At 39.4% G+C, this 26,554-nt stretch overlaps 1 protein-coding gene across 3 annotated transcripts; it reads right to left on the reverse strand.

Moving 5' to 3' along the window:
• Window positions 1–5,426: 5,426 nt before the first annotated feature.
• On the reverse strand, window positions 5,427–26,546 carry RFK (riboflavin kinase). 3 transcript variants are annotated; one of them, XM_034773746.1, is made up of 4 exons: window positions 26,088–26,471; window positions 18,392–18,543; window positions 15,216–15,318; window positions 5,427–7,792 (listed from the first exon to the last, which is right to left on the reverse strand). In XM_034773746.1, the coding sequence occupies exons 1-4, from the start codon at window positions 26,428–26,430 to the stop codon at window positions 7,662–7,664; spliced, it is 729 nt and encodes a 242-aa protein (XP_034629637.1). In that variant the 5' UTR covers window positions 26,431–26,471; the 3' UTR covers window positions 5,427–7,661. The 3 variants fall into 3 exon arrangements, with proteins under 3 accessions (XP_034629637.1, XP_034629638.1, XP_034629639.1); XM_034773747.1 differs by lacking the exon at window positions 5,427–7,792 and adding an exon at window positions 11,837–13,022 and having other exon boundaries at window positions 26,088–26,508; XM_034773748.1 differs by lacking the exon at window positions 5,427–7,792 and adding an exon at window positions 17,466–17,634 and having other exon boundaries at window positions 26,088–26,546.
• Between the last annotated feature and the right edge of the window lie 8 nt (window positions 26,547–26,554).

Here is a 26,554-nt window from a genome sequence, read left to right on the forward strand (position 1 = left end):
TCCAAAGCACTGGTAAGCCCCAAAATCTGACACATTTCTATAATCTTTTAAGTGCATTTCCTCAAAAATTTAATATCTCTGACATTCAGTTTTAGATAAAATTTGAGGTCACTCTGACCCTATTCCAAGTAGAATGTATTGCTGTAGCCATGGCTTGAATGAAAAAAAATCTGAAATATTTTATATGACTAACTCCTGTTTCATTTTTTTCTTAGTGAGTATGCATTTTAAGCAATATTTCATTTTGTAGAGACTTATTTGGACTTAGTACAAAGGAGTGCTTAGTCTATAAATATGTATGTGGAAAAATCTTGAGATTACAGAGAATTGTCACAGAACAGACATGAAACAACAGATTTATTAATCCTACTTTTCATATCTATCACAAATGGCTTTGGATGTTCAGATAATAGGAAAAGGAGTAATCAACACTGCACTGAAAAACAAAATGAAACAATGGAAGACAATAATGATTTTTTTATCATTATAGATTGTATAATTTATTGCATTATATGAGAAGATGCTAGACCTGGTTCCTTTGTTGTGAAAGAATAAACTGAATCTTTATACAAAAGCATGCCAAGAAGGTTGTTATTCACTAGTAATATAGCCTTGTGGCTAAAACCGTGGACTAGGCCTTAGGAGACCTGCGTTCAATGCTGCACTCTGCTACAAAGTTCCTATGTGATTGTGGGCAAATCACTTACTTTCTCACTCTCAGCTCCCCAGCTGTAAATCAGAGCTAATAATATTTCTGTATTGCGTGGGATTGTTAATTCATTAATGTTTGTGAGGAACTCTGATACTATGGTAAGGGATGCCATATAAAAACCTAGACAATGCATTTAATAGTCCTTGTCTCCTTACAATACACAATTGGTGTATACACTTAGAGTATTTTTGGTTAACACTGATAGGAGAGCTTTAGAAATACTTGTGACGACCTGAAGGAAGCTGACTTTCAGTATATTTCCAATATTCTTACTACTGTCATTTATTGGCTGGTTAAAGAAACGCCTCTATAAAGCCCATTTCGCTCCTTCAGGGTGCGCTCACGTATTTTAAATCTTCTCTGGGCCACTAGGTGTGTAGTCCCAATGGATTACAATTACCATGGATCTCCTCTACAGGAGGAATTTAGAGCCAAGTGAAATGTATCCACCTAACCCAGACTAGGGAACACCCGCCTTTCCCCTATTTATGCATGTCTGATGTTATATAGACTCCATGTAAAATATGTAAAGTGTTCCATAGCATAAGTACTATCACCTACAGGTTATGCCTAGCAAACAGAGTTAAAAGTTTGGTTTAGGTAGTATATTAAATTCTGGATGAAGTTAGGATTGTCAAATCAACAGCCCATTCACTTTATTAAAGGAAAAAAAATAATTAATTCAGGTTTCTTTCCCACTTCCACCATTTCCCACCTCCACAAAACCCAATCCAATGCCTACTGAAGTCAACGACAATCTTGGACTGGGTTCTAATTATTTAAATCCTCATTGTCAAAGTGGGATGTTGGAGATGCACATGCTGATTAATTACACATCTGAATTCGTAATACAAAAAAGTGGGCTGTTGTCTATGTATCTATTGTCCCCTGCTTAGTAATGAAAAGGGCTGAAGGCCAAATTTTCAAACCCTTACTTGCAGACCAGGGGAAGGGTTAAAACCATTTAACATATTGCCCTACATAAATCAATGGCTTATAATTATAGGAAAAGATGTAACAATAAGGTACTTTGAAAATAAATATTTGACAAATCACTTTAAGTAAAAGCTCATTCTTGGTAAAAGTTCTCAAAACAAAACAAAGGCTAGAATAAGAAAAACAGTGAAAACATATTTGAAAGGCCATACCGAGAAAAACAACTATTCAAACAGTTTTCTGTTCACACCTCTCATTTAACAATACCCTTATTTTAGTAGTGGTTTGTATAAATTGGCTGTAAGAATATGCTTTAACCTGAAACTGCCCTTATCAAATTTCAAAGGCTTATTTTAAGTCCCTAATATGCTTAAAATTGCTCTAAAAATTATGTATGAACTGAGCAGCCTATGGGCTTTCAGCATGAAGAAAGGCTGGTGTGTCCAAAACTACCCAAATGACAAATTAATGGAAATGTCTTGCACAATATTCCGTTTTGAACTCCTCCTGTAACTCAAAAAGGGATTTGTTTTAAACTAAAAATGTGCAACTCACTATTCAAAAATATGGTCCTACCTAATGGACCAGATATAAAAATCACAGTGGTTTTAGTACACCTCTGAGAGCCAGAAACCTTTGAGTTCTACTCTCAGTTCTAGTTTGCACTGTTTCTGTGGCTTATCCCCCAGTCCTCAAAGATATTTATTTAAGCACCTAACTCCAATGGGATATATTTAGGCACCTAATAAAGAGAGTCTGCACTGTAAGCACAATGTAGAGATTGAGGGTCAGATCTTCAAAGGTATTTAGGCACCTAACTCCCATTGGAGGTACAGATCTGCCTAATCTTTAGGTGCCTAAATATACCCCATTGGAATTAGGCACCTAAATACCTCTGAAAAAATCTAGGCCTTAACTTCTACATTGTGCTTAGGTTACAGACCTGCCTAGTGTTTGGCTTTTGCCCTTCTGCATCCACTTGACTTGCCACCTATGGCTCTCTGGCTACCAAAATTTTTAATCTGTATCTCTTGACTGCCATGGAGATCCATTCCTCCAGCTGCTGCAAGGCAGGAAAGAAGCCATAAAAAGAAGCATGAAGAGCTGCTTACCGTTACTATGAGACTGGGGCTGCAGAAGCAGAGCAGGCCAGGCCTGGCTAGCAGAGAAGCAGCAAGAGGCGCCTTCCCCGTTTCCACACGAACAGTGCTTTTGGATGAAGAGGTGGGACAGGCTGCTGTGAGGAGAAGGCTGAGTTCTAAGAGCTCCTGGAAGAAGATATTGATTTTGTGTTGGGTGAGATGGAAGAAATTAATTATGTTTTACAAGGTGGGTTATAATTAATTTTGTGGAGGGGGACTGGTTTTGTTGAGGAGGGAATTGATTGTAAGGGGTGAATACTTGATAAATGGTATCAACAGGAGCTTGAGGGGGAGGAAGTTTTGTAGTGGGGTGAGGGAGGTGTTTTGCAACAGGATGCTGATCACCACAGCCATGTTTGTTTTATTAGTTCTAAATGATCAGATTAACCCCTTTGAACGTTATTTTAAAAAAAAAAATCAAAACTAGATGGTAAATGTGGCGGACACTAAAAAGTATCACTGAAAGCCAAGGAGAGTCTCTGGTTTTAAAAGGGCTCTCTCTACATATCTATCTATCAATAGAACCTACAGTCCCTAGATGAGGGATCAGGGTACTATTGTAGTAGGCAATGATTTAAAAAAAAAAAATAATTATAATAAAGGACTAAAGTCTATTGATATTATCTAGCAATCTGGAGAAAAAATGTTGTAATTAAGTTTTCACTAGTGAAAGAGCCATTGTTGTCATCCATTTAAAAAAGAAACAGCAAAAATCAATTTTGATTTACATCAATGTGAAAAAGAATAAGATTTGACCAAGTGAATTTTAACTAGGTTTTCATTAAAAATCTATTCTTGTGGAAATACTACCCAGGAAGTAATGGTAGCTTCAGGTGAGTACAGTGTTAGTTACACAACATGGCAATAAATCCTAGACAGTAGAAATTCTGTGAATAAATAAAACTTAGTCCTAAGAATTTAGGATGATATTGATGGGTAGAAGGTGAAGATATATAATTTGCCAAATAGTAGGAAGACTTGCTAATAAAAGGTGACTTCACATGTTGTTGAGGAGTCTGCAGGGACTCTTAGAAAACAGCATGGAATTTTAATAAACCTTTTGGTGCAAGATTCCAAAGCTCAGACACATGGTAGCTGTACCAATCTCCCTATGTACAACCTCACTTTTAAGCAGCGTGAACAGGATTTTTCTTCTTTTTGTACAATCTCATTGCCCTCAACACAAAAAGCAGGTAGGGCACTTTCATGACAAGAGAGTGAAGTCTGCTGTCCGCAAAGGAGTCAACTGAAGTAATACAAAACCCAACTTTAACTAGTTGATTATATACATTACATACACACATACATATCCATACTAGAAATTACTAGTAACCAGTGGTTCTCAATGTTGAACATTAACAATTGTTAGTTACTAACTTAAGTCAGGCAGAAAGAATCAAAGTTATTGCACTTTATTCAACGTTTTCAACATCTGCTAAAAATGTACACATTTCGCACTAAACGAACAATACCAATTTTATCCTATCTAAAAGCTACTGTTCAGTTTTTTCCCCTTTTGAAAAAAAATGAATATTGACTGGTCCCTAGACTAGACATGACATAAGTTTATTCAAAGATAGCAGTAGATTTCAAAAAGACACTAACTCGTATTTGGCCCAAAATGTAAACTGTGGGAAAAAAAGTATTTTGATGGTTCTTTTAAAATTCTAACAAACATTTTTAAAAAGCCATTTCCTTTGCAATGTTTGTAACCCAACTACTGCAACACTGGGAAATTGAAAGTGATACAAAGTTTTCATTGTAAAAGCTGAAAGAAAGGCAAGTAAACAAGCAGCATAAATAGTGAACAGTTGACAAAGTTTTCAGAACATGCCAACCAATATGTAAAAATTATTTATACCAAGCAAGACTTTTCACCTGAAAACATGAGACAAACAGGAATAACTGTTACCCGGCTACAGTTCCTTTTTTTTTTTTTTTTTTTTTAAAGTTAGCTCAGATGTTGTAACAGCAGAATAAGCAAATACAAGATTGGTACTTGTACATTAGTATATAGTACAAAAATATAACTGTTCATAAAGCTTCTGTTGTACTAAGTTGTATCAAACTTAGTTAACCGATATCCAGCAAGTACGGTACATAACAAAACACAAGGGCAGAGAGATACTTTGAGACACATTTTTGCTCTCATACACCAACCTCAAGACACTACTCTATATAAACCAGCTCACTATAACTATACTTCTGTCTCACTTTCAGTTGTCTTATATGATTAGCAGTTCAAGTTCTCTCTGCTCAGTGCAATGGTTATACATTGTGAAATGACTCTTGAACATTCGTGTTCATTACTGATTATGAACAATTGTACTCAAATGTCTTAAGGCACCTTTGTTTCCTAAAATGGTAAACAATTCCTCAACTGACACACAAAATCATTGGCAAAAAGTTTATAAATGCCACAATAGTTTAGTTTTAAACCCCTAAATTAACAGATTTACTTTTCAATACGGCCCCTTTTTCTTAATAGTATATATAACTGCTACTTTGTTCCCCCAATAGAGAAAGGGGGAAATGTGAAATATCAGAATTAACTGGACATCTTCATGCAAGAAGATGATCCTCCCTTCACTCCTTCATTTGAATTAAAATTTACATTTTACCATTGTAAAAGCAGTTACCATTCCTTCCGACTTACAAGTCTGAATTGTTGTGCAGAGTGTAAAAAGACATCTTACACTGAGTCATATAGTAAAATGCCACTCACATTAACCATTCTTTTTAAACAGTATTTTCTACCGCATATGATTGAGTTTTCTCCCAACTTTGAACAGAAGACAAATGAGAAATTCTGAAACTTCTTTGGAAAGTTTCAGACAGCAGTTATGTCAAGAATTTTCAGTGTGCACTCTGAAAAGATAGCTAGGACCAGCTCAAGTACTATTTGCTCTTCCTCAACTGATTTAGATTCTTTTCTCTCTTTCATATCAACAGGACTGTTAAGTTCCAGTTGCAATATCTTTAATTGGTGATACGCAAATCAAAGAATTCAACTTCATTCTCGTGGCAAGATCCTCACAACTGCTCTGGTCTCTTTACACTGCGTGAGAGAGCCAGAGTAGCACAAAGGGAACCTAGAAGCCTGTATTCGGAGAAGGATTCCCATCACAGGAACTGAGGAAGACAGCTCTAAGTCTGACTTCTGAGGACCCCATAAGCCCTGAAATGAAAGGCATGCTGGGGGTGGGGGGGTGTCAAAGCAGGATTACAGCACACAGCACTGCAGAGATTCTGGACAACACTGCAGTGCACAGGGCAGTGCTCAGTGACAACTGTATATTACAGGCCCTCAGCACACTAACATATGTGAAGCGTCATTCTAGGCCTAAGGAGCAGCCCAGGATCAGGAATGCAAAATCCCCAGGTTGAGACTCCAGAATGAATTTGCATGGCTAGTAGTTAGAAGGAACAAAAATCACATACTTGTAAGAGAAGCAGATTTGATCTGGAATCAGACTAGAAATACAGAGCCCCATTTTTATAGAATCTGGCTTGGAGTAAAACCACAGTTTAGATAATATGGCATTTGTCTGCATGTTTATGTCTTGTATGGCAAGAGAAACCATAATTAAGTATTTACTTTTTACTGAAATGTTTATACTTTGAATTTATCCTCTTCACATAGTGTCCCAAAAGCGGCTTTGGTTTCTTCTTCACATAGTAATTGATAGTGTGCTTCATCGTCATTAGCGCCATGCAAGCTGCATTTGGTACACGACCCAAGGAAGGGGTAGGACATAAAAATGGCTTAACTTCCCAGTCCTCAAGTCAACTGGGGTGGGTTTTGTCCACAACTTAACCTAAAGAGCAGCCTCAGTGTTGCTCTCAGTTATGTCCAGCTGCCACAGCCCCTAAAGCACCATTGCAGCAGCTGTTAATAGCCAACACTCAATTGCTATGGTCCCCTCCCCCATCCTAGGGGCTACAAGGGCACAGGTCTTGCTACAGTGGCTCCACATCATTTGAGGCTTTCTTGCAATAAGGACTGCTTTGAATCAGCTTTGCAATATCAGAGTTACACAAATTTAATTTAGTAACCTAAATCTAGTGTCTTTAAATTACTTTAAATTTAGTGAGCTGTTATTCCAAAATTAAATCAGTCAACCCATAATTTGGCATGATGGGATTTGTGTGTACTGTTTTAAATAAACAGAAGCATCCATTTTAGGATTCAGGCAACCCTTAAAATAGGGAGCATGTCACTAAAATGGAAGACAGTGCAATTATTTTACTCTAATGATAATCTCTTCAAATAAAATTATAATAAATAATTTCAATTAATGCCAGCTTCAAGTGTAATATATGCCTACTAAAATATATCAAAAATATAATCTCTACAGTATGCTCATTCTTGCTACTGCTGTTTTCCACATCACAGACAAACTTGTAGCATGATCACTATTGGTGTTTTCTAAATTAGTGGCTCAAGCCCAGATATTAGGAAAATATAAAAACAACTGAAAGCAGAAATGACTGTCCACTCTAATCTCATCACAAACAAATGCCTTCACATAGTCTTTTGTCTGTAGCCAGTATGTACACACCATTAATAGACAAAAAAGACACTAGTAACTTTGGTTTTGTGTTTCATAGGATCAGACCTGTGAACAATTTAACATACTGAATCACAATGTTGATTTTTAAGAAGAAAATAACATTACTTTCTACTCCCTTGCATGACAGATTTAATAATACATTAGTTCAAACAAAGAAGCCTAACACAGTTGTACTGTTTTACAGTGTTTTGTTCACACACAGATTTCACTTAACTAACCAGATACAACAGCTGAATACTAATGAGAGCAGATCAAAGACAAGAGTAACAATAAAAATAAGTGTACACATGACCTTGTTTAATGGCCATTTACTAGTTTGCTTTCTGGCATGTGGAAGAAGTTGTCTTCTTTGAGTTTCAGATGTTCTGGTAAGTCTAGTTTTCTATTAGCCTCTTCAATATCATCTTGAATTGCCGAAATAAGTGCATCTGCAAAAGGAAAGTTGACATTTTATATTTTTTTAAAAATTCAGACGAAATACTAACCATACAATATTGAGAGAGTGCATGTGACCCACAAAAACCACACTGCTACCAGTGAACAGCTCAGGTTCAGAAACCATGTTCTTTTTAGAGTTGCGCAGAGGATGGAAATCCCATATTACAAAGGATTTTGAGATTTGGCTTTGTTACTATTCAGAAAACCCAAAATTCTCATAATTTCCCATGAAAGAGTTCCCAAAAAGTTCCATTTCAGATCAAACCATTTTGATTTTGACTATTTTATTCTAATAGAAAAAAACTGAGAAATTTCTGAAACAAAAAATGTTGAAACGGGATGTTATCAGCATGGTGGAACTCTCCCTTCTCCCACTTTTTCCTCAAATAAAATTTCCACAAAATGAACAGTTTCGTAAAATGAAACATTTTCGGTGGAAATGCATTCTCAAATGAAAAATGGTCCCACCTAAGTTTTTCCAACTAGTGGTAAACATACATTTCTTAGTTAGAATTTTAAATCTACTCTTTCTAAATTGAAAGAGAAAAGTATAGACTTACTGCATATTTCATTAGAAGTGTGTTGAATTCTTTATACTAGATTTTTTTTGAAACTATGTCTTACTGTAGATGCAAGATTCAGAGCCAATCGGGGGGCTATTTGGCCTGGGCCTCAAGCTCAAAGGGGGCCTCAAATTTTGTTAATTTTTTGGCATTTGATAAGTTTAGCAAATTATTTTTATTTGCATCCCTATTGGACCAAAATGTGATACACTCTCTCAGATTAAAGCTGCAAATTTAAGCAAATAATAGATGTGATTTGATAAAAAAACAAATTCTTTTGTTAACTGATACATGACAAAATCTAGAAGAGTTATAAATGTTCATAAATATTAAATGAAAATATATCGGATCTGATGGCACAAGGTTAGACTGTGATGAACGTGTCCCCCCAGATCAGCTGATTATATAAACAAACCACTACTAGTGGCTGGTGCTAGATCAAGTGCGTGTTGAAAGGCAGAGAACTGTTACATTTTAGTGTCTTTACAGTTTTACGTCGAGTTGACTGAGGAATTATTTAGGTGTGAGAATTCCTCATTATTATCTTCATATGGTAGCTAAAGGGGTGACTGGTTGGTTTAGCCCTAGCTTGGTAGCTTGGCCATCATCATCATAGGCTTTTGATAGGCCCAGATTCAAGGTGAAAATGTGTGAGGACGATCTTGTATAGTGAGTTTCATGAGGACACACGTTTGAAATTGTTTGACATTATCCCTGTGTGTTTTGTTTTGTGTTTTTTTCCCCCCCTCTCTCTCTCTCTCTCTCTATATGTCATCCTTTTATCTTCAGCTCAGCCTATTATATTATACCTTGAGTGCTTGAGATTTGATTCAGTGATAAGGATAATAACCTGTCTGACTGTTTCATTTTGTGTTCTTAAGTAGTATTCCTTCATTTTAAGTCTTTTCATAGACGCATAGAATATCAGGGTTGGAAAGGACCACAGGAGGTCATATAGTCCAACCGTCTGCTCAAAGCAGGACCAATCCCCAAATAAACCATCCCAGCCAGGGCTTTGCCAAGTCTGACCTTAAAAATCTCTAGGTAAGGAGATTCCACCACCTCCCTAGGTAACCCATTCCAGTGCTTCACCACCCTCCTAGTGAAAGTTTTTCCTAATATCCAACTCCTCCCCCCCCCACCACCACCACACACACTGCAACTTGAGACCATTACTCCTTGTTCTGTCATCTGCTAGCACTAAGAACAGTCTAGATCCATCCTCTTTGGAACCCCCTTTCAGGTAGTTGAAAGCAGCTATCAAATCCCCCCTCATTCTTCTCTGCTGCAGACTAAACAATCCCAGTTTCCTCAGCCTCTTCTCATAAGTCATGCGCTCCAGCCCCCTAATTTTTGTTGCCTTCTGCTGGACTCTTTCCAATTTTTCCACCTCCTCCTCGTAGTGTGGGGCCCAAAACTGGGCACAGTACTCCAGATGAGGCCTCACCAATGCCGAACAGCAGGGAATGATCACGTCCCTCGAGCTGCTGACAATGCCTCTACTTATATAGCCCAAAACGCCATTAGCCTTCTTGGCAATAAGGGCAACTGCTGACTCATATCCAGCTTCTCCTCCACTGTAACCCCTAGGTCCTTTTCTGTAGAACTGCTGCCTAGCCATTTGGTCCCTAGTCAGTAGCAGTGCATGGGATTCTTCTGTCCTAAGTGCAGGACTCTGCACTTGTCCTTGTTGAACCTCATCAGATTTCTTTTAGCCCAATCCTCTAATTTGTCTAGGTCCCTCTGTATCCTATCCCTACCCTCCAGCGTATCTACCACTCCTCCCAGTTTAGTGTCATCTGCAAACTTGCTGAGGGTGCAGTCTATGCCATCCTCCAGATCATTAATGTTTTCAGCATTTGGGTACATGTTTACAGTAGAAGATTTCACGTGTAGATAAGCTATTTACAGCAGAATATTTCAAGTGTGGATAGGCTATATATTGACCAGATAGATCACTTTGAAGAGGAGATTTGAAAGTGGTGCAAGCAAGAGATGGCAAAAACAACTAAGTAAAGCAGCAGCTAAGAGCTCGAAGCCAATAATTTTGTTTCTCAAACCACTGGAAAACACACCTTACCCAACAAACAATGCTACAGATAACGAAAATTCTGCAACTGCAACAGGTGATATTTCAATGCCAATACCTAATCATGAGCACAATAGTCATGAAGGAGATGTGCCAACAGTAACAGATGCAGCAGAAGATCCTGTGTACGATTAAGAAACTCAATAGCAACAGAAAGATGTAGATCTTACACAGCAAGAGCCATTCATGAGTACTTCAGGTTTGACACTGACTGACATTGGAATTATTGACAAGAGCAATGCTACCCAAATGCAATCTTTTCTTCAAAATTAGTTGTTTTGAAATTCCAAGTAACATTCCACAAGATGCTAATAATCATGCTTTCCCTACTCGTCTGCTGACAAAAATTCTTCCAAATGGTGAGACCTGCACAAGAGACTGGTTATGCTGGAGTACGGAAAAACAATCTCTGTACTGTGCGCCCTGCTTCATTTTGACCAAAAGTGCTGCAAATGCATCAGTTCTCTCGGATCAATCAGGATGGAGCATCAACAGAGGTTGGAGGAAGTTGAATGACCGAATACCGTCACATGAGAATTCAACGACAAATAAAGAAAACTATGTCGCACGGAAATCAGCCATTAGGGCAGCAGCAGCTGAAAGTTCAGTTGAGAATTTACTCTCGACTCAACTCTCTGCAGAAACTAATAACTGGAAAAAACTTCGAGTGCATCCTGAATGTCATCCTTTTTCTTTCTGAGAGGCAATAGGCTCTCTTTGGTTCCAGTCAACGTATTGGTGATCATGTAAATAGAAACTTTCTAGGCATAGATGAGCTCCTCAGCAAATATGACCCACTTTTATCAGAGCATGTTAAATATGTTCGAGAATCGCAAGAAAGTCAAAAGAACACGCAAGTCCATTATCTCTCCAGATGCATACATAACAAATTTATTGAGCTATGTGGGTCATTTGTACAAACAACAATTCTTGATGAGATCTGAAATGCCAAGTATTTTTAAATCATTGTTGATGCCATTCCAGATTGTTCTCACAAGGAACCGACTACTATGGTTATTTGATATGTTAAGATTGTAGACAGCTCAAAATTTTCAACTGAAGAAAGGTTTATTTTGTTTGATAATTTCACGAGAAAATCTGGAAAAGAAATTGCAAGGAGGTAATTACTTACTTTGGAACTGTTCAGCAAATGTACAATCTCTTCAATAGCAGTCCACAAAGGTGGGAAGTTCTGAAGCAATATCTTCCTGTTTCACTGCATGGAATGTCCAAAACTAGATGGTCTGCACGGATTGATGGTGTTCAACCAGTTGTGCAGCATTTGAATTCAGTGATAAAGGCTTTAAATGAGCTTGAATCTCTCAATCTCACTGCACAGGCTCGAACTGAACTTCAGTCTATTCAGAAGCACATGTCCAAATTTGAATGCATTCTGATGTCATCTTTGTTGATGAAGCTACTTACAATGATCCACCAAATTAATCTGGTAACTAAAGCACGCAATGCTACATTTGATGTTGAGAGGGATAACATTGAAAGTCTTATCAATGAACAATGGGATGCGATCCTGAACGAGTCCAAATTAGTAGCACAGAATATTGGCATTTCATCTGAGTTTTCCACCAATCGCAACTTACCTACTGAATCCGATGCCAAGCAGCATTATAGGGTCAATGTCTTCCTTGTCATCATTGACTCTCTTCAATCAGGTCTTGTACATCAGTTTGAGTCACTGCAACTAATTTGTACTCTTTTTGGGTTTCTTTGGCAGCTCAATAGACTGAGTAATGAAGATCTACTTTCTACAGCTAAACCATTTCAGCGACAGTACAACAAAGAAATCTCAAAAGATCTCAGTGATAAGGTCATCTTCCTCAACCAAATATATTCCATGAACTTTAAATTGGATTGCAAGCCAAAGAAACTGCTTCAAGAAATACTCTAACTTGGACTCTCTGGGGTGTTTCCTAATATCACAATTGCATTGCATATTTTTGTCACTTTGCCTGCATCAGTGGCTTTAGGTGAACTCACTTTCAACGTGTTGAAGCAGGTAAAGTAATATCACCGTTCAACTATGGGACAAGAGCATTTGAATGGGCTCATCATGCTTAATATCAATTGTCACATTGCACAAAAGCTAGATTTTTTTCCTCAATAATTAATGCATTTGCACGGAAAAACACTAGAAGAGCATTTGTTAAATAAAAAAATATTCAAATTATGTCTCACTCTTTTTTTGGTGCCTTATTTTGTTTTCATGTGATGTTATTTTTTATTTTTATTATGGCTAGGGACCTCAAAAGCTGGAAGTGGCCCAGGCCTCTCTGGACTTCTGAGAGGGCCTGGTAAGATTAGTAGCATTAATCAAAGGAAATAATATATTAATATTAACAAGCACTGATGGTTATTTTAAAAAGCTACTAAGTTTGAAAGGACAAACTTGAAATTTAATCAATTTCAGATGAGCCAAAGGTACTTTCAGACCCTCCATCTGTCCACAAATCACCTGCCAGTTGCAGCTTTAAAGCCACTTTAATAAAAGCTTCTTCCTCCCCTTCAGCATGCATCCTTCACACCTTTTGGGGGTTGGGGGGAAATCGCTGACTATAAAGGAAGACAGTGAGACATACAGTGCTTATAAGTGCATAAACTATAGCTGAGAGAAGTATTTTCCCTCAACTCTCACAGTTATACCAATATAAGGTATTAATAAACAGTAAATACCAGTTTTACAGAATGATTTAAATTAACTATGTTGCTAATGAGATATGCACTAACAAACTTAAGTTTACCAAAACAGGATGTACTTTTTGCTTCCATTAACATAATACTTAGTCTTCTATGAAGTAGTTTTATATAGCCTCATCCCACTTCTAATCAAAGCAGACCAAATATACAGATTCTACTAAGTGGGCATCCAGTATTGCTACTGCATTTACCAGTAAGTTAATGGAAAGTACCAACTGATTTGTTTAACAATGAAAAAATGTACATAATTACAAAAACATTTAAAGTTGCACATGAATAAAATATTGATGCAAAAAAACTTTTTTAAAAGAAGGGCATTTACTGGCATAAGCCTTATAAAGACTAGGAAAAATGTTTCAAGTAGCAGTTCTGTAAAGCAACTTGATGCTTTACTGTACCAGTTATAGGCAAGTAAAGTTTCTTTCCTCCAAACGTCAGAGATTCCCACTGTTTGAGATTTAAAAAGGGTAGGTTGCCCTCTATAGAAGCTAAGATACAGACTGTAGGGAGAAACAGCCAGGTAGAAATCGCAAGAGGCAGATGTTGAGCGGGCATTAACAGTTACATAGTCAGAAGAAAATGATTGCCAAAGACTAGCCAGCTAGGCATCCAGTCACCCTTAACGTACATTGGAGCAGAGAGATTACAACTTTCCCTAACGAGAACGTGAATTAAAACTTCAAGTATTTGGATGTATGTTAAAGATACCACTTTCTCCTTCTTACAGGGTATGCCCTTTTCTTGCTTCATTATAAAAGGACTACATGAAGGTGATTCCCCGCTACATTTTTTCTTTTTAAATATCTTACAATAAAATCTTGTTTTTCAAGGGTTTTTCCTAGAAGTTTCTTTGGAGGATCCAATGAAGTTGGGTCAGAGCTGTCTCCGCTCTTAACTGAGCAGATGGGAGTACGAATCTTTAACAAAGATCTTGACTTCTTTTTGCTGAGCACGGGAGTCAAATGTGTGTTAAAAGAAACTGAATAAAAAAAATCCTTTTCTGTCATTTTTAAAATTTCATTTTGTTGGTACATGTAAAGCCTTAATCTGACAACAATGCACATCTGGAAACAGTGCTGCATTATTGTCTTTAATGTAATTACCAAAACTAGGATCCGCTAAGGATTTCTGCACTAAAAGGAACATAGTTTTCTAGGCCAGAAAGGACTAAAAAACAACAGAATATCACCCCATCATTTCTGTATCAATCCCATAACTTCTGATTCAGAAAGACAAACTATGTGTTTACTATGTGTAAACCTGTCCAGATTATGCACAATCTGGCACAAGATACATCTGATGGGTGTTGACATAATTACTTCCAAGGCTTCTCCTTCGGGTACTGTGCAGCACTGATAACAGGAGGAACAATTAGTAAAAAGCCCCTGCTGAAAAGCCACCAAAGTGAGATATCACCATTGCTTCCACTGCACTCTGAAGAGGAGTAAAACTGAAATGTGAAGCCTCTCCATTTGTTACAAGAAGCAATCACACAAAGGGTTGGAATCTACCACTTGATGATATATCAGATTTGCAACTCCCATAATATAGGAGGTTCCATGGCAAGTTCTGTATTGAACAGCCAGACTAAAGAATGAGGATTCTGTTTGGACTACCACTTTTGAATAATCAATTTAGATTTTGTGAAGGAGCTGTCCTTCAATAGCTCAGATTCAGCGAGAATTCAAGGTTCTGGGAGTGATATCACCATGGTAACCCAAACAAGAATAATTCAGCCAGGAAACAGATGTGCAAGGTGACGCAGCTTGTAAGTATATCTGTTTTCTGTATTTCTTGATATTCCTTAATTTTTTTTGTTAATATCAGAATAGTAAAGCCCTTTTTGTTGCGTTCAACCTACCATAGCAAGCGTAGACCATATTTATGGTTTGAATGATCCACTTCCAAAAGAAGATTTACTTAATTATCAAAAGTGAAAAGGAACACAGGAGGAAGGCAAATCTCTGGTGGCAGTAAACTACATAAACCATCAATGTCAGGCTCAAAAATCTTCATAAACAGAAACTTTTAGGGAAGCCTGATACTTACCTAAGGAATCAAAGTTTTTTTCTGGTCTGATGTACCCAATAATGACTATACTAAGAACTTCACCATAAAAGTCTTCTTTGAATGTGTGGATGATGTGCGTTTCCTAAAGAAAAAAGAAAAAACTATTATAACTGTTTTGTTTATGTTTTCTCTGTTTCTCAAGAAGTTTAGCCCAAGTTACTGTTACCAACTACAAAGAGGAAAAAAAACCTATTTTATCCCTGCCCCACATCTTAATAAAGTTCAGTAACTTAAATTAACATTTATTATCCATGTTTAAGAAACCTGACAGAAAACTGTTAAAGTACGGTAAACTGAGCATCTCTGAAACTTCAGTAAGCATGACAAGAGTCTCAACCATTAATTTCATGCTACTATGTCCAAAGAACTACAGTATAGTCTACATGCTCATGTACACTTGAGCAATGCCCAGGTTTTTTTAATGAGAGTTTTGTACACACTGTATCTGAGGGCAGAAAATGGCTGAGAATCACTTAAGATGTGAATATATAATTAAAAACAAAACACTCCTGTAGGTATAGTTTCTGAATCAATGGCTCCTAAGTCAAATTTAGTCACATAATCCTTCACCTTTATCCTAAACAAAGAATACCTTTAATAGATATTAAATTTGAATTTGTTTCCATTTAGATGGCTTAACACAAACAAGAGAGGAAACAAAACATTTTTCTAGTCCTCTTAAATGTATAAGCAAAAACAACGAGGAGTCCTTGTGGCACCTTAGAGACTAACATTTATTTGGGCATAAGCTTTCATGGGCTAAAACCCACTTCATCAGATGCATGGAGTGGAAAATACAGTAGGCAGGTATAAATACACAGCACATGAAAAGATGGGAGTTGCCTTACCAAGTGGGTGGGAGGGGGGCAGTGCTAACGAGCCAATTCAATTAAGGTGAAAGTGGCCTATTCTCAACAGTTGACAAGAAGGGGTGAATATCAAGGGAGGGAAAAATCACGTTTGTAGTGCTAATGAGGCCAATGCAATCAAGGTGGCCAATTTCAAACAGTTGACAAGAATGTGTGAGTATCAGCAGAGGGAAATTACTTTTTGTAGTAACCCATCCACTCCCAGTCTTTATTCAGGCCTAATTTGATGGTGTCCAGGTGCAAATTAATTCTAGTTCTGCAGTTTCTTGTTGGAGTCTGTTTTTGAAGTTTTTTTGTTGAAGAATTGCCACTTTTAAGTCTGTTATTGAGTGTCCAAGGAGATTGAAGTGTTCTCCTACTGGTTTTTGACTGTTCTAATTCTTGATGTCTGATTTGTGTCCATTTATTCTTTTGCGTAGAGACTGTCCAGTTTGGCCAATGTACATGGCAGAGTAGGGGGTTTTAGCCCATGAAAGCTTATGCCCAAATAAATTTGTTGGTCTCTAAGGTGCCACAAGGACTCCTCATTGTTTTTGCTGATACAGACTAAAAGGGCTAACACTCTGAAATCTTAAATGCACAGAGTACGTCATGATATTGTTAGTATTTATGACTGAATTTAATGTTTCTTAAATCAAAGAAGCACATGCAATTAAATGAGGAGCTAGCAGAAATAGCTAACAAGCATGACAATTTGAACAAAGCACTTCATTTCTCAAGCAAAATCCTCATTTAGTTATGTCACTAATCGGCATTTAATCTACACACTCTAAATCCATTGCCCAAATCTAATTAAAGGAAATGTATAGCTAAGCGTCATCATAAGACATGCCAGATACAAATGACCCATAAGCTCCTCGAGTACCTTCATGTACATGCTAATCAGAAGAGACCAAACTGAAATTACTGCGTCACAGACATTCTGCACAAATTTCCATTCCTACTGAAGTTAATTTAGAAGAATATTACGGGTAAGAGCTTGAAATTTCACAAACTGCAGCAGCTACAGTGTTTTAGCATGTGAAGCTAGGTGTACTAACAACAAATAGATTCAACAATTATATTTGTCTTTGCTTATCAAATATGGTTTTATTTCAAGTTATTCCTACACGCTGCATACTCCTGCAAGTGTACTATAGAGCTCTACTGTTTTACCTGCAAAAGCTTTTAAAATACCACTGTCCTTACTGCTGCTTGAAGGTTTTTATTTATTTATTTTTTAACTGGTTAGTGTGAGAAATTTCTTAAGGTGTTTTGCTCTTCAAGAGCAAGAATCCTACATTTATGAAATTGTTAAGAATAGGAATACTACTTATGATTTTGATTTTTTACCATCATTGTCAGGATTCCTACTACTCACCCATTTCATATCAGGTTTCAGGATTCTAATGTAGTAAACTGCCATCTAGCTTTAGATTATTTCCATCTTTGAAATGGTTTCTTGAATTCTGAAGAAATCGTGTATTATTTGAGAAGCAGATTTTAGGGATGCTTTTGCTTCTTACACATTTGGGAACTGAATGAAGATTCTAAAGAGAGATGAAAGAGTAGCAGCTGGAATAAAACTTGGGGCAGGAGCTCATGCCTAACTGCCTGTGATTTCAGAATGCCGAAAATCTAACTATTTTTGCTAATTGAGGCTAAGGAGCCAGGACCCAAGAGAAAAAAAATCCTACACAGATGATGGTATAATTAGAGGGCATGAGACTTTGTTCTTGATAATATTTGAATTCATTCTCAGTTTATTATACTGATTCTGCATAAGAGGCCATACTATGATATGTGGATTCCATTACTGATCAGAAAACATAATGGAAGAACAATACAAATTATGTAAAGAAATCTATTAAGCCATACTAATTTTTCTTTTATTTTGAAGTGCAGTTATACTCTGAAAAATAACAGATGTCATTAGGTTCTTACTCATTTATCCTATTTCCATGTCTTTTATAATCAAATGCACTCAATTTACTATTTAAGCTTACGTTTATTTTAACTGGCAGCATGACAAGGGGCCTGTAATCAGCATCAGAATTTAGCTAATTTAATTGATGATGCAAGAGGTAAACGGGAACATGTCTTATTCTTCTATGGCTGCATGGACTCTGTCTACTAAGAGACTCTCCTCTCAGTATGTAAATAAGACAAGTGCCACTTTTATGACTAGAAATGCAATATCTAAATCCCATTCATTCAGTTTATGGAGCAACTTCCGCTCCTCTTACTCAAGCCAGTAGTCTAGTTAGTTTATTATAACCAAAATACCACATAAAGCAGAATTCTTACCACTGATTTCTTTACATTCTTGTAGTATGGGTTCCAACCTATGCTCAAAACCATTTTATGCACATCTCCATTTCCAACACAGGCCCACCCATAGTATATACCAGTGGAGATATCAGATGGAAAGCTTTCGACGACTTGCTCAGAAAAGTTAGCTGCAAAATAAGTGTACATTATATAAATTAAGTGCTCCATAGTACAGTAAACAGCTTAAAATGTATTTAAAAAAACTCTACTCATATCATTTGATATTAACGACACAATGCTCCACTTAATACAAGTATAAGCAATAGGAAAAAACAGCTTCATAGCCAATTAGCACACTGGCTTTGTAGGATATCCAAGATACCACAGAGTTAGCAGATCTATGGAAAACATAGTTCCAAGTTATTGTGTAGAAATGACCTTGTATATACATTAACCAACCAGGCTGAATTCAACGCTTTAGCACAATCAGGGAATGGGCCATAGTCCCATTTGCACTACAAAGAGAAGCCAAACTGTAATGAGGTCAGGGTACCGCTGTGTTGAAAATCACACACACAAAATAATCATTAAAGTGAAATTAAGACCACAGGTACCTATCAGTGGTTTAAGTGTATACTGCCTTTCAAAATGGTTACAGTTAAAAAACCGTCAGATGTTAGAAGACCAAGAAACAGCATTAAGCACTTATAAAACAAATCACCCAAGCTACTTTAAAGGAATGCTCTCTGACCTCTACAAACAATCCCATTCTCTCCATCTTTTCAATCTCTGAAGATCTCTTAATAAAGAGGCGTCAACACTCATTTAGGTTGAGTGTATTACAGTGTGCAGTGGTGCATTACTCAAGCCTGCCTCAGAGTCATCACACAGTTTCACATAAGCCATACCCAGTATACACCACTTCCACACTGGTAAAGCAGTGACCTCTGTTTGGTGCTAGGCTTTCTGGGGGCATATCCCAGGGTTCTTAGCACCTCACCAAGTGGAACCACTCTAGGAATTGGTTTGTGGTATATGGTGGGAGAACTCATCTAGCCTTCCCAGACTCTTGTGCAGAAGTATTTTAGCCTGCCACGTTTAGCTGAGGCACTTCCTCCTCTACACACACCTCACCTCTGTCCACTATAACCAGGAGACAAGCCATGGATTCATTAGATGAGCTGCTCCTGTTTGCAGGAGAGTTATTTATGCAGTGGAGTGGACATTCGGTGAATTGCTGGATGGCATTTTGGAAGCACTTTCTGAGATGCAGAATGTGGCAGGACTTTGAAGCCAATTCATTCATCACAGAATGAACAGACATGATGAATGCTGCAATTACTGAAGATTCCTCATGTGTAGACCAGCACTTCTGGTGCAAGAGAACTAGCACAGTGTGATGGGATCACATTGTCTTGGAGACCTGGGATGACCTGCAGAGGCTCCAGAATTTCTGCATGAGGAAGCAGACCTTCTGAGAAGGTTGTCCCAACCCTCCAGCACCAGATCACTCAATTGAGGGAGTCCTTACCAACAGAAGCAGGTTGCAATAGTCCTTGGGAAGCTTTCTACCCCACACTGCTAAAGGTCATTGCAAAGCTGTTCAGTGTTGGCTGAAACCTGTCAGGTTTGTAATAGCAGAGATTTGAGTATTAATTAACATTGTAATTTACCAATGGGCAGTGGACATTAGAAATGTGCCTGAAATAAATAGCGTGCTTTCAGAGAATGTTGTTCCCAAACTGCTCTGCAGCCATTGATGGCAAATCTGTGCCCATACTTTGCTTGCCAGAAAAAGTAAGAAAAAATGTCATCTGCAAAGAGTACTTCTCCCTAGTTTTGCAGGCCTTCATTAATCACAGAGACAGGTCCATGAAAACCAACATGGGAAGTTCGGAAAGATTCATAACGCCAGGGTGCTTAGGAGACCTGGCATTTACCTGTTGGGAGAAGCAGGGACCTTACGCTCTCCTATTTACATTGTTATCAACGGAGTGTCGGTGCCCACTGTCATTTTGGAGAACCCCGCCAACCTATTCCTGCCCATGCTTATGACAACACACCCTGACTTAAGAGAGCATGGTAAGAGAATTAAATTACATTCTTAGCAGTTGCAGGGTAGTGGAGTGCACATCTGGCAGATAGAAGGCAAGATGGCGCTGCCTATAAAATCATCTGGATGCCAATGCGGCCAATGCCATCCGTATGATTGTGACCCACACATCTGCAAAGCTAAAAAAAGTATTTTTGCATGGAGTGGTATCAAGACACTGCTGGTCTGCAGGCCCAGTACAGGCAACCAGAAAGTGCACCTACCACTTGGGCTGGATCAAGGTGGGCAAAAAACATAAGCATCCCATTTAGGAGTGAAGGAAAATTACCAGGACCCTGGGCTGGTATGATGAAGCTTGCTAGCAGCACAGTGGAATTCCCCCCCTCCCCCTGCACCAATAGTGTCCTAATAACAGACAGAACAATCAGCAGCAATGAGGTCCAGCAGTGACTTATGAACATGCTGCCTGGAACAGTTCTTTGCTAGTCAAGGTATAAGTCTATATCATATCAGTGTAATTGAGTTCCTAAAGAGCAGTGTTTGTTAAGTATACAGGCCTCCCAAGCATGAGAATAAACTTTTAAATATTTTGAAAGGAATATTTGCAAAGGTAGTTTGAAAGAGCCATTAGCAACGTGTTTTAATTTGTTCCCCTCCACTTGACATCCCTCTTGGATCGCATATGGGTGGGGAGTATGGGGTGGAGGAAGAGGAAACTGTCTAGAAGATATCTTGGTTTCAGCCCTCAGCCAAAGCTAAGCACACCCCATTACATACACCATCCTCCACATGATAGTTTTATTGGTCATAACCCAGAAATCCTTCCCTCTTAGAACAAAAATTCTCCCCTGTGACAACAAATATGGCAGGCAGCACTTACAATATTGCAGATTCAAACCTGGCCCTGCACATCTCCTTCAGGCTGTTCCCCAGGTCCATCCCCAAATAAGTCCTTGGACAATGGACCCAGGACTTTCACCAGCCAATCTGGCTGAGTGAGCTGAACTGGGGTTTTCAGTTTTGGGGTCTGTTCCTGGTATCCATCATGGTCCCATTCACTGCTGTCCCTACCTCCCTTCCTCCAGTCTGATAAAACGACCATCTGGATTCAGAAGGATGTCATAGGAAAGAGTGGGCTCTTCAGTGTAAAGTGCCTAGTCCAACTCCTCACAGAAGGAGTATTTAGATGCAGAGGGCACATTGCCTACCTGCAGTTTCCATCTTTGCCCTCACAAATACAGCTGCTTCCGGTGCCTGATATGCTCCCTACACTGCACAACAGTGTGGCAGACATTCACTTCTGCCAGACTCTTCCATATAAGCTTAAAGGTGGATATTTCTGGAGCTCTTGCTAAAATGATGGTCCTGAGTGTACTCACACCAGAAGTTAACTAGAACCTCAGCGTGCTCCTCGGGCCAGCTAGTGGCATGCTGGAGGTAGGCCATCTTCTACGCTGTTGGCAGAGCTAGCCTGCGCTTTGCAAAAACTGGAGCAGGCCATGTGTAAAATGAGGATGAATACCATAGTGCAGCGATGTGAACTGCCAGTAGCTTCTCATGCATAGAGGGAAAGTAGTCGGAAGTAAGTAGAAGGGCCAGAATATACAGCTATAGAGAATTGTGAGAATGGTAGGGGAGGACTACTTAGACTCAAAGTCAGGTACCCGTGCCTTTGCTACCTTCACACAGCAAAGTGGGTAAGTCACAGGTCAATGTGCGGCCTGACTCATACCCCAGTGGAGTAAGCCAACTCCAGACAAGTCTAAAGGCTTTGAGTGTAGATGAGAGAGGATTTGGGCCAATACCACACAGGACGACATGCAGAAAAACTGCAGTGTAGACGTGCCATTAAAGAAGTTCAAATTTTATGTTTTATTATTACCTGATCTGGGATATGAATTCAGGACTTCATAGACTTCCTTCACTACACTTCCTGATATCAGTGGGAGATTTGAATAGAAATCAAGATCAAGTTTATTTATTCCTTACTTTATTGTCACAATCAATATCACTCAGGGCTCGTCCACACAAAGAAGTTGATTGGTTTAAATTAAATCAGTCCAGTTAAACCAGTGCAACATGAAACTGATATGAAAGTCAGTGCAAAAACTGGTAGCAGTTAGTTTAGATTACATCTAATTTTTACAGACCCAAGCTAAACTGACAAGCCAAGTTTCAACTGACATAAGAGTGGCCATATACTTGCACCAGTTTAGCTAAATTGGTTTTAAATCATTTATTTAGAGCAGTACAACTTTGCTTAAAAACCAAGCCTTAGCAAAAAATATATATTCTCCCTCCTCCAGGTTCCTCCCGGTTCCTCCCTTTATGTTTCCTTTTTTGCAGCAATTCGCAATTCCTACTCCCTGTTCTAGACTAAGGGCTTGTCTACACTTACCGGGGGATCAACGAGTGGCGATTGATCCATAGGCGGTCGATTAAATCGACCGCAGATCATTCTCCCGTCAATTCCTGTTCTCCACCGGATCGAGAAGAGTAGGGGGAGTCGACGGGAGAGCGTCTCCCGTCGACATTGCGTAATGTGGATCCCGCGATAAGTAGATCTAAACTACATCAATTTGAGTTACACTATTCACGTAACTCAAGTTGCATAGCTAAGATAGAATTTCCCCTGTAGTGTAGACAAGGCCTAAGATATGACAGCTTTGTTAGGAAGCTTGAAAAAAAGCCTATCCTCACTACACATAACTGAAATGCAAATGGCTGCTCAAATTTCAGTATCTTGCTAATCTGATAACCAGAATATAAAACTAGTTAGAATAATTTTTGTTCAGGGTGAATTTCTATTTCCATTGTGTATTTCACTCCATTTGTTCAAAGTAAACAGCACAAATTAATAAACTGAATGATTTTAACCTGACAGGATATTCAGTGTACAGCTTAATATTTTAAAGAGACAGGCTGAAACATTTACCAGAATGCTTCTGTGAAACTGCTTTTGATATTTTTAGCATTACGTCCTGAAGTCTGTGCTTTAGAAGCGACATGGATATATGGTAAAGCACACAGTTGTTGTTCTTGGCTAAATGAGCTTGACTGATTTCTGTGATGCAAATTTTTTAGTTACTGATAGAGACCAAAACATCAATGTAATGTTTTCAAAACATGCAAGTATTGTTGGTTTGTACACGAGCAGCAGCTGAACACTGTGATAGCCTTTTAGTAAGTTTAGGAATGCATAAAGCATTCTTTCAAGACCAATAAATGTCACCAAATGAAATAAAAATGTTTATGGTGTTTATCTTAAAGGACTTCCTAGTTTTATGTTACAAAACAGAACGACCTTTTTTCCCCCAATACAGAAAAGATCTTACCAGCCCTAAAGCTCGGCAGTGGTACAGAGACCCAGAAACTAAGGGCATGTCTACACTATGGGCACAACACCAGCACATCTGCAGCTATGCGATTATAGCGTAGATGTTTCCTACATCAATGAAAAGAGTTTTTCCACTGATGTAGATAATCCATCACCCCAAGCAGCTGTAGCTAGGTCAATGGAAGAATTCTATGCCTGGGGTTAGGTCAACTTAACTGCAGCACTCAGGGTGTGAATTTTTCACACCCCTGAGCAACATAGCTATATTGATCTAAATTTTAAGTGCAGACCATGGCTAAATCAGACAAGCTATCACTGATTAACTGTAAAACTCCAACTCAAACTGTTACAAATGAAGAGGCACTATCCAGCACTCTGCTTTATGTTTCCACACTAAAGAGATTCAGCTTCCTTTTACCTGTATATAGTGATACACATACTAGTGTTGCATTTCTCCAATTCTAGTTTTGCTTTCACAAAACTATACTTTTTCTTCTCGACAAGCTAATTCCATTAGCTTGTTACTGGCAAGTTAACTTTTCTTTATCACAGAAAAGGGAGGTAACCACAACCGAAAAGCATCTCCCAAGTTGAAGAAATAGAACGGGGCCCGACAGAATGCGTCTATTTTTAATCCCTCACTATACATTTGAGTGTATGGGAGTGGGAGGGTTAGAACACATGGGGAACCCTTGTTTAGGTAAGAAACTTTCCCCACCCCCAGGAATCCTCTGTATAAGAGTCAAAGTGAGGGGTAGCTAGGGATGAAATCCTAGTTCCATTTAAATCAAATAGCGCCATGATTTCATCCCAGCTTTCTGAGCAAGCTATTTTGCAACTCCTCCTTACCTACATACATGTACTCATCCCAATCTCTAAAGAAAACTCCTTCCCTCCATCCCACAAATCCTGGAACTAGGACAATACTTTTTAAAAAGCAAGATATACCCAGTAATTGCTAATTATTTGACATTTTAAATGGGGACATTTTGGATGCAAACCTGTCACCAATTTGTGCTGGTATCTAATCATAGCATTAAGCTGGCATGGTAGTAGGGATCATGGAAATAAATAAAACTATGCTCCTGAGTGAATCACAGATCTTCTATGGCAAACCCTAATCAACTCTAAGAAACTAGCCTGTTGCCAAAAAATGGTTAAAAAAGGACCCCGTTGAAGTGATACTCAGAACAGTGTAATTGCTAACATTAATAAAATAATCCCTTTTCATCATATTACAGAAAGCATGATTGACCTTGCCTACATAAAGGAAATTTTGCAGAACTTTCCACTGCTGCCAAGACTGGTTCAGTTTCTCCAGTATTCACAACACAAGATGCTTAGTATCCACAGACACTATTTGTGATCAGCTTTGGAAGTAATAATATCCAATTCTGTTTAAAGCATATTTAATCAACATGGATATTAAAAATTGGTGGCAGGTCTATGCCAGCTCTCCCAAAGTTCCTAACACAAGTGGAGCTAATCAGTGTTAGTAACTGTGGGAAATAGTTACAAGATTTCCCCACGGTAGGCTATAGACAGGCTGCCTTAGTTCACTCTAAACAAGGACTCTAAACATAAACAAGGAGCGTGTTCAGCACCGGTTCAGACGAAGTGGTGCTGTAGTGAATTCTTGTGTTATTCAGGCCAAGTCAGCGCTACAGCTTTTGTCAAGACAGTCAATGTCAGTTAGAGGTGGAATTTTTTTTTTTTTTGCGACATTTCTATATCAGCAGACCTAGAATAGACGCAGGTATATCAGTATAAAAACTCTTCCACTGAAAGAGCTTATTTAGCGCTGAGTATCAGTATAAGCTAAATGCACTTTTTGACAGCATAAGCGGTCTCTAAACTAGGCAGTTTGCGGGTACCTACACCGGCAACCTTCGCCTATTGCTAAAGGGGGGAGGGAGCTATTTCCAAGCAAGGCCATTTCCGCACGGCTCCTGCTTGGCCCTGGGTTTGCCCACCCACTCCGCAGGGAGGCCCCCAGACCTCAAGCGAACTGCCTGGCTCCCACGGCTACGCCGCGCCCGCCGGCCCAGCCCTTTCCGGGGCACGCGCCGAGAGAAGCGATTCACTTCCGGCTGCTCACCGGGCCGGCGGCAGAAGAGCCCTGGCCGCGCTGGAGGCCCCAAGGACGAGCGGGGTCGGCCACGCACCGGGCAAGTAGCAAGCACGGCCGGCGAGCCCGTATTGCACTATCTGTGACGTCACAGTGGGCGGGTCACTGACGCCAGGGCTAGCCCCCTCCCCCAAGCGGGGTCTCGGCGCCCCCATGCCCCGCAGGTGGGGGGGGGGGTCACAGCTCGGAGCGAGTCCCTAACACCCGCACTCACCGGTGGGGATCCCCAGCTCCTTGGAGCCTCTGCCGAAGCCCCTCACCACCTCCCCACGGCAGAAATAGGGCAGGTGCCTCATGGCCGCGGCAGGAGCAGACCGGCCGCCGGCGCAGGGTCGATGGGGGCGAGGACGGCTAGCTCGAGAACCAACCCCAACGGCCACCAGCAGCGACGGTTCCCGCGCGGGCCCCTCCTGAGCGCTGCTGCTCTTTCGTAGCGCGCGGAGGGCTGCTGTCGGGTCGACTAGCCGGCTTTGAATTCCCAGACGCCGGTGCGGAAGGGATGGGCAGGGGGCGGACGCGAGCCGCGACCTACTGGAAGGTTCCAGTTTCTTCGCCATGGAATCTTCCGGATTCCCCTGTGAATGGACTCGCCCAGCCGCGCGTGGGAGGGACGCCGCGCAGACTCGTTACGCCGCACGCATGCCCCCCCCTTCCCCCAAGTGAGAGCGCCGGGTCCCTTCT

This window comes from Trachemys scripta, chromosome 6, assembly GCF_013100865.1.
Source record: "Trachemys scripta elegans isolate TJP31775 chromosome 6, CAS_Tse_1.0, whole genome shotgun sequence".
In the NCBI taxonomy this organism is placed as follows: Eukaryota; Metazoa; Chordata; order Testudines; family Emydidae; genus Trachemys; species Trachemys scripta.

Excerpts from the sequence above, each read along its gene's own strand:
- RFK (XM_034773746.1), bottom strand. The coding sequence starts at position 26,430 with ATGGCGAAGAAACTGGAACCTTCCAGTAGGTCGCGGCTCGCGTCCGCC. Across the intron at positions 18,544-26,087 it reads GGAGCTGGGGATCCCCACCG|CTAACTTTTCTGAGCAAGTC; the intron begins GTGAGTGCGGGT and ends CTTATTTTGCAG. Across the intron at positions 15,319-18,391 it reads AGAATGTAAAGAAATCAGTG|GAAACGCACATCATCCACAC; the intron begins GTAAGAATTCTG and ends TTTTTTCTTTAG.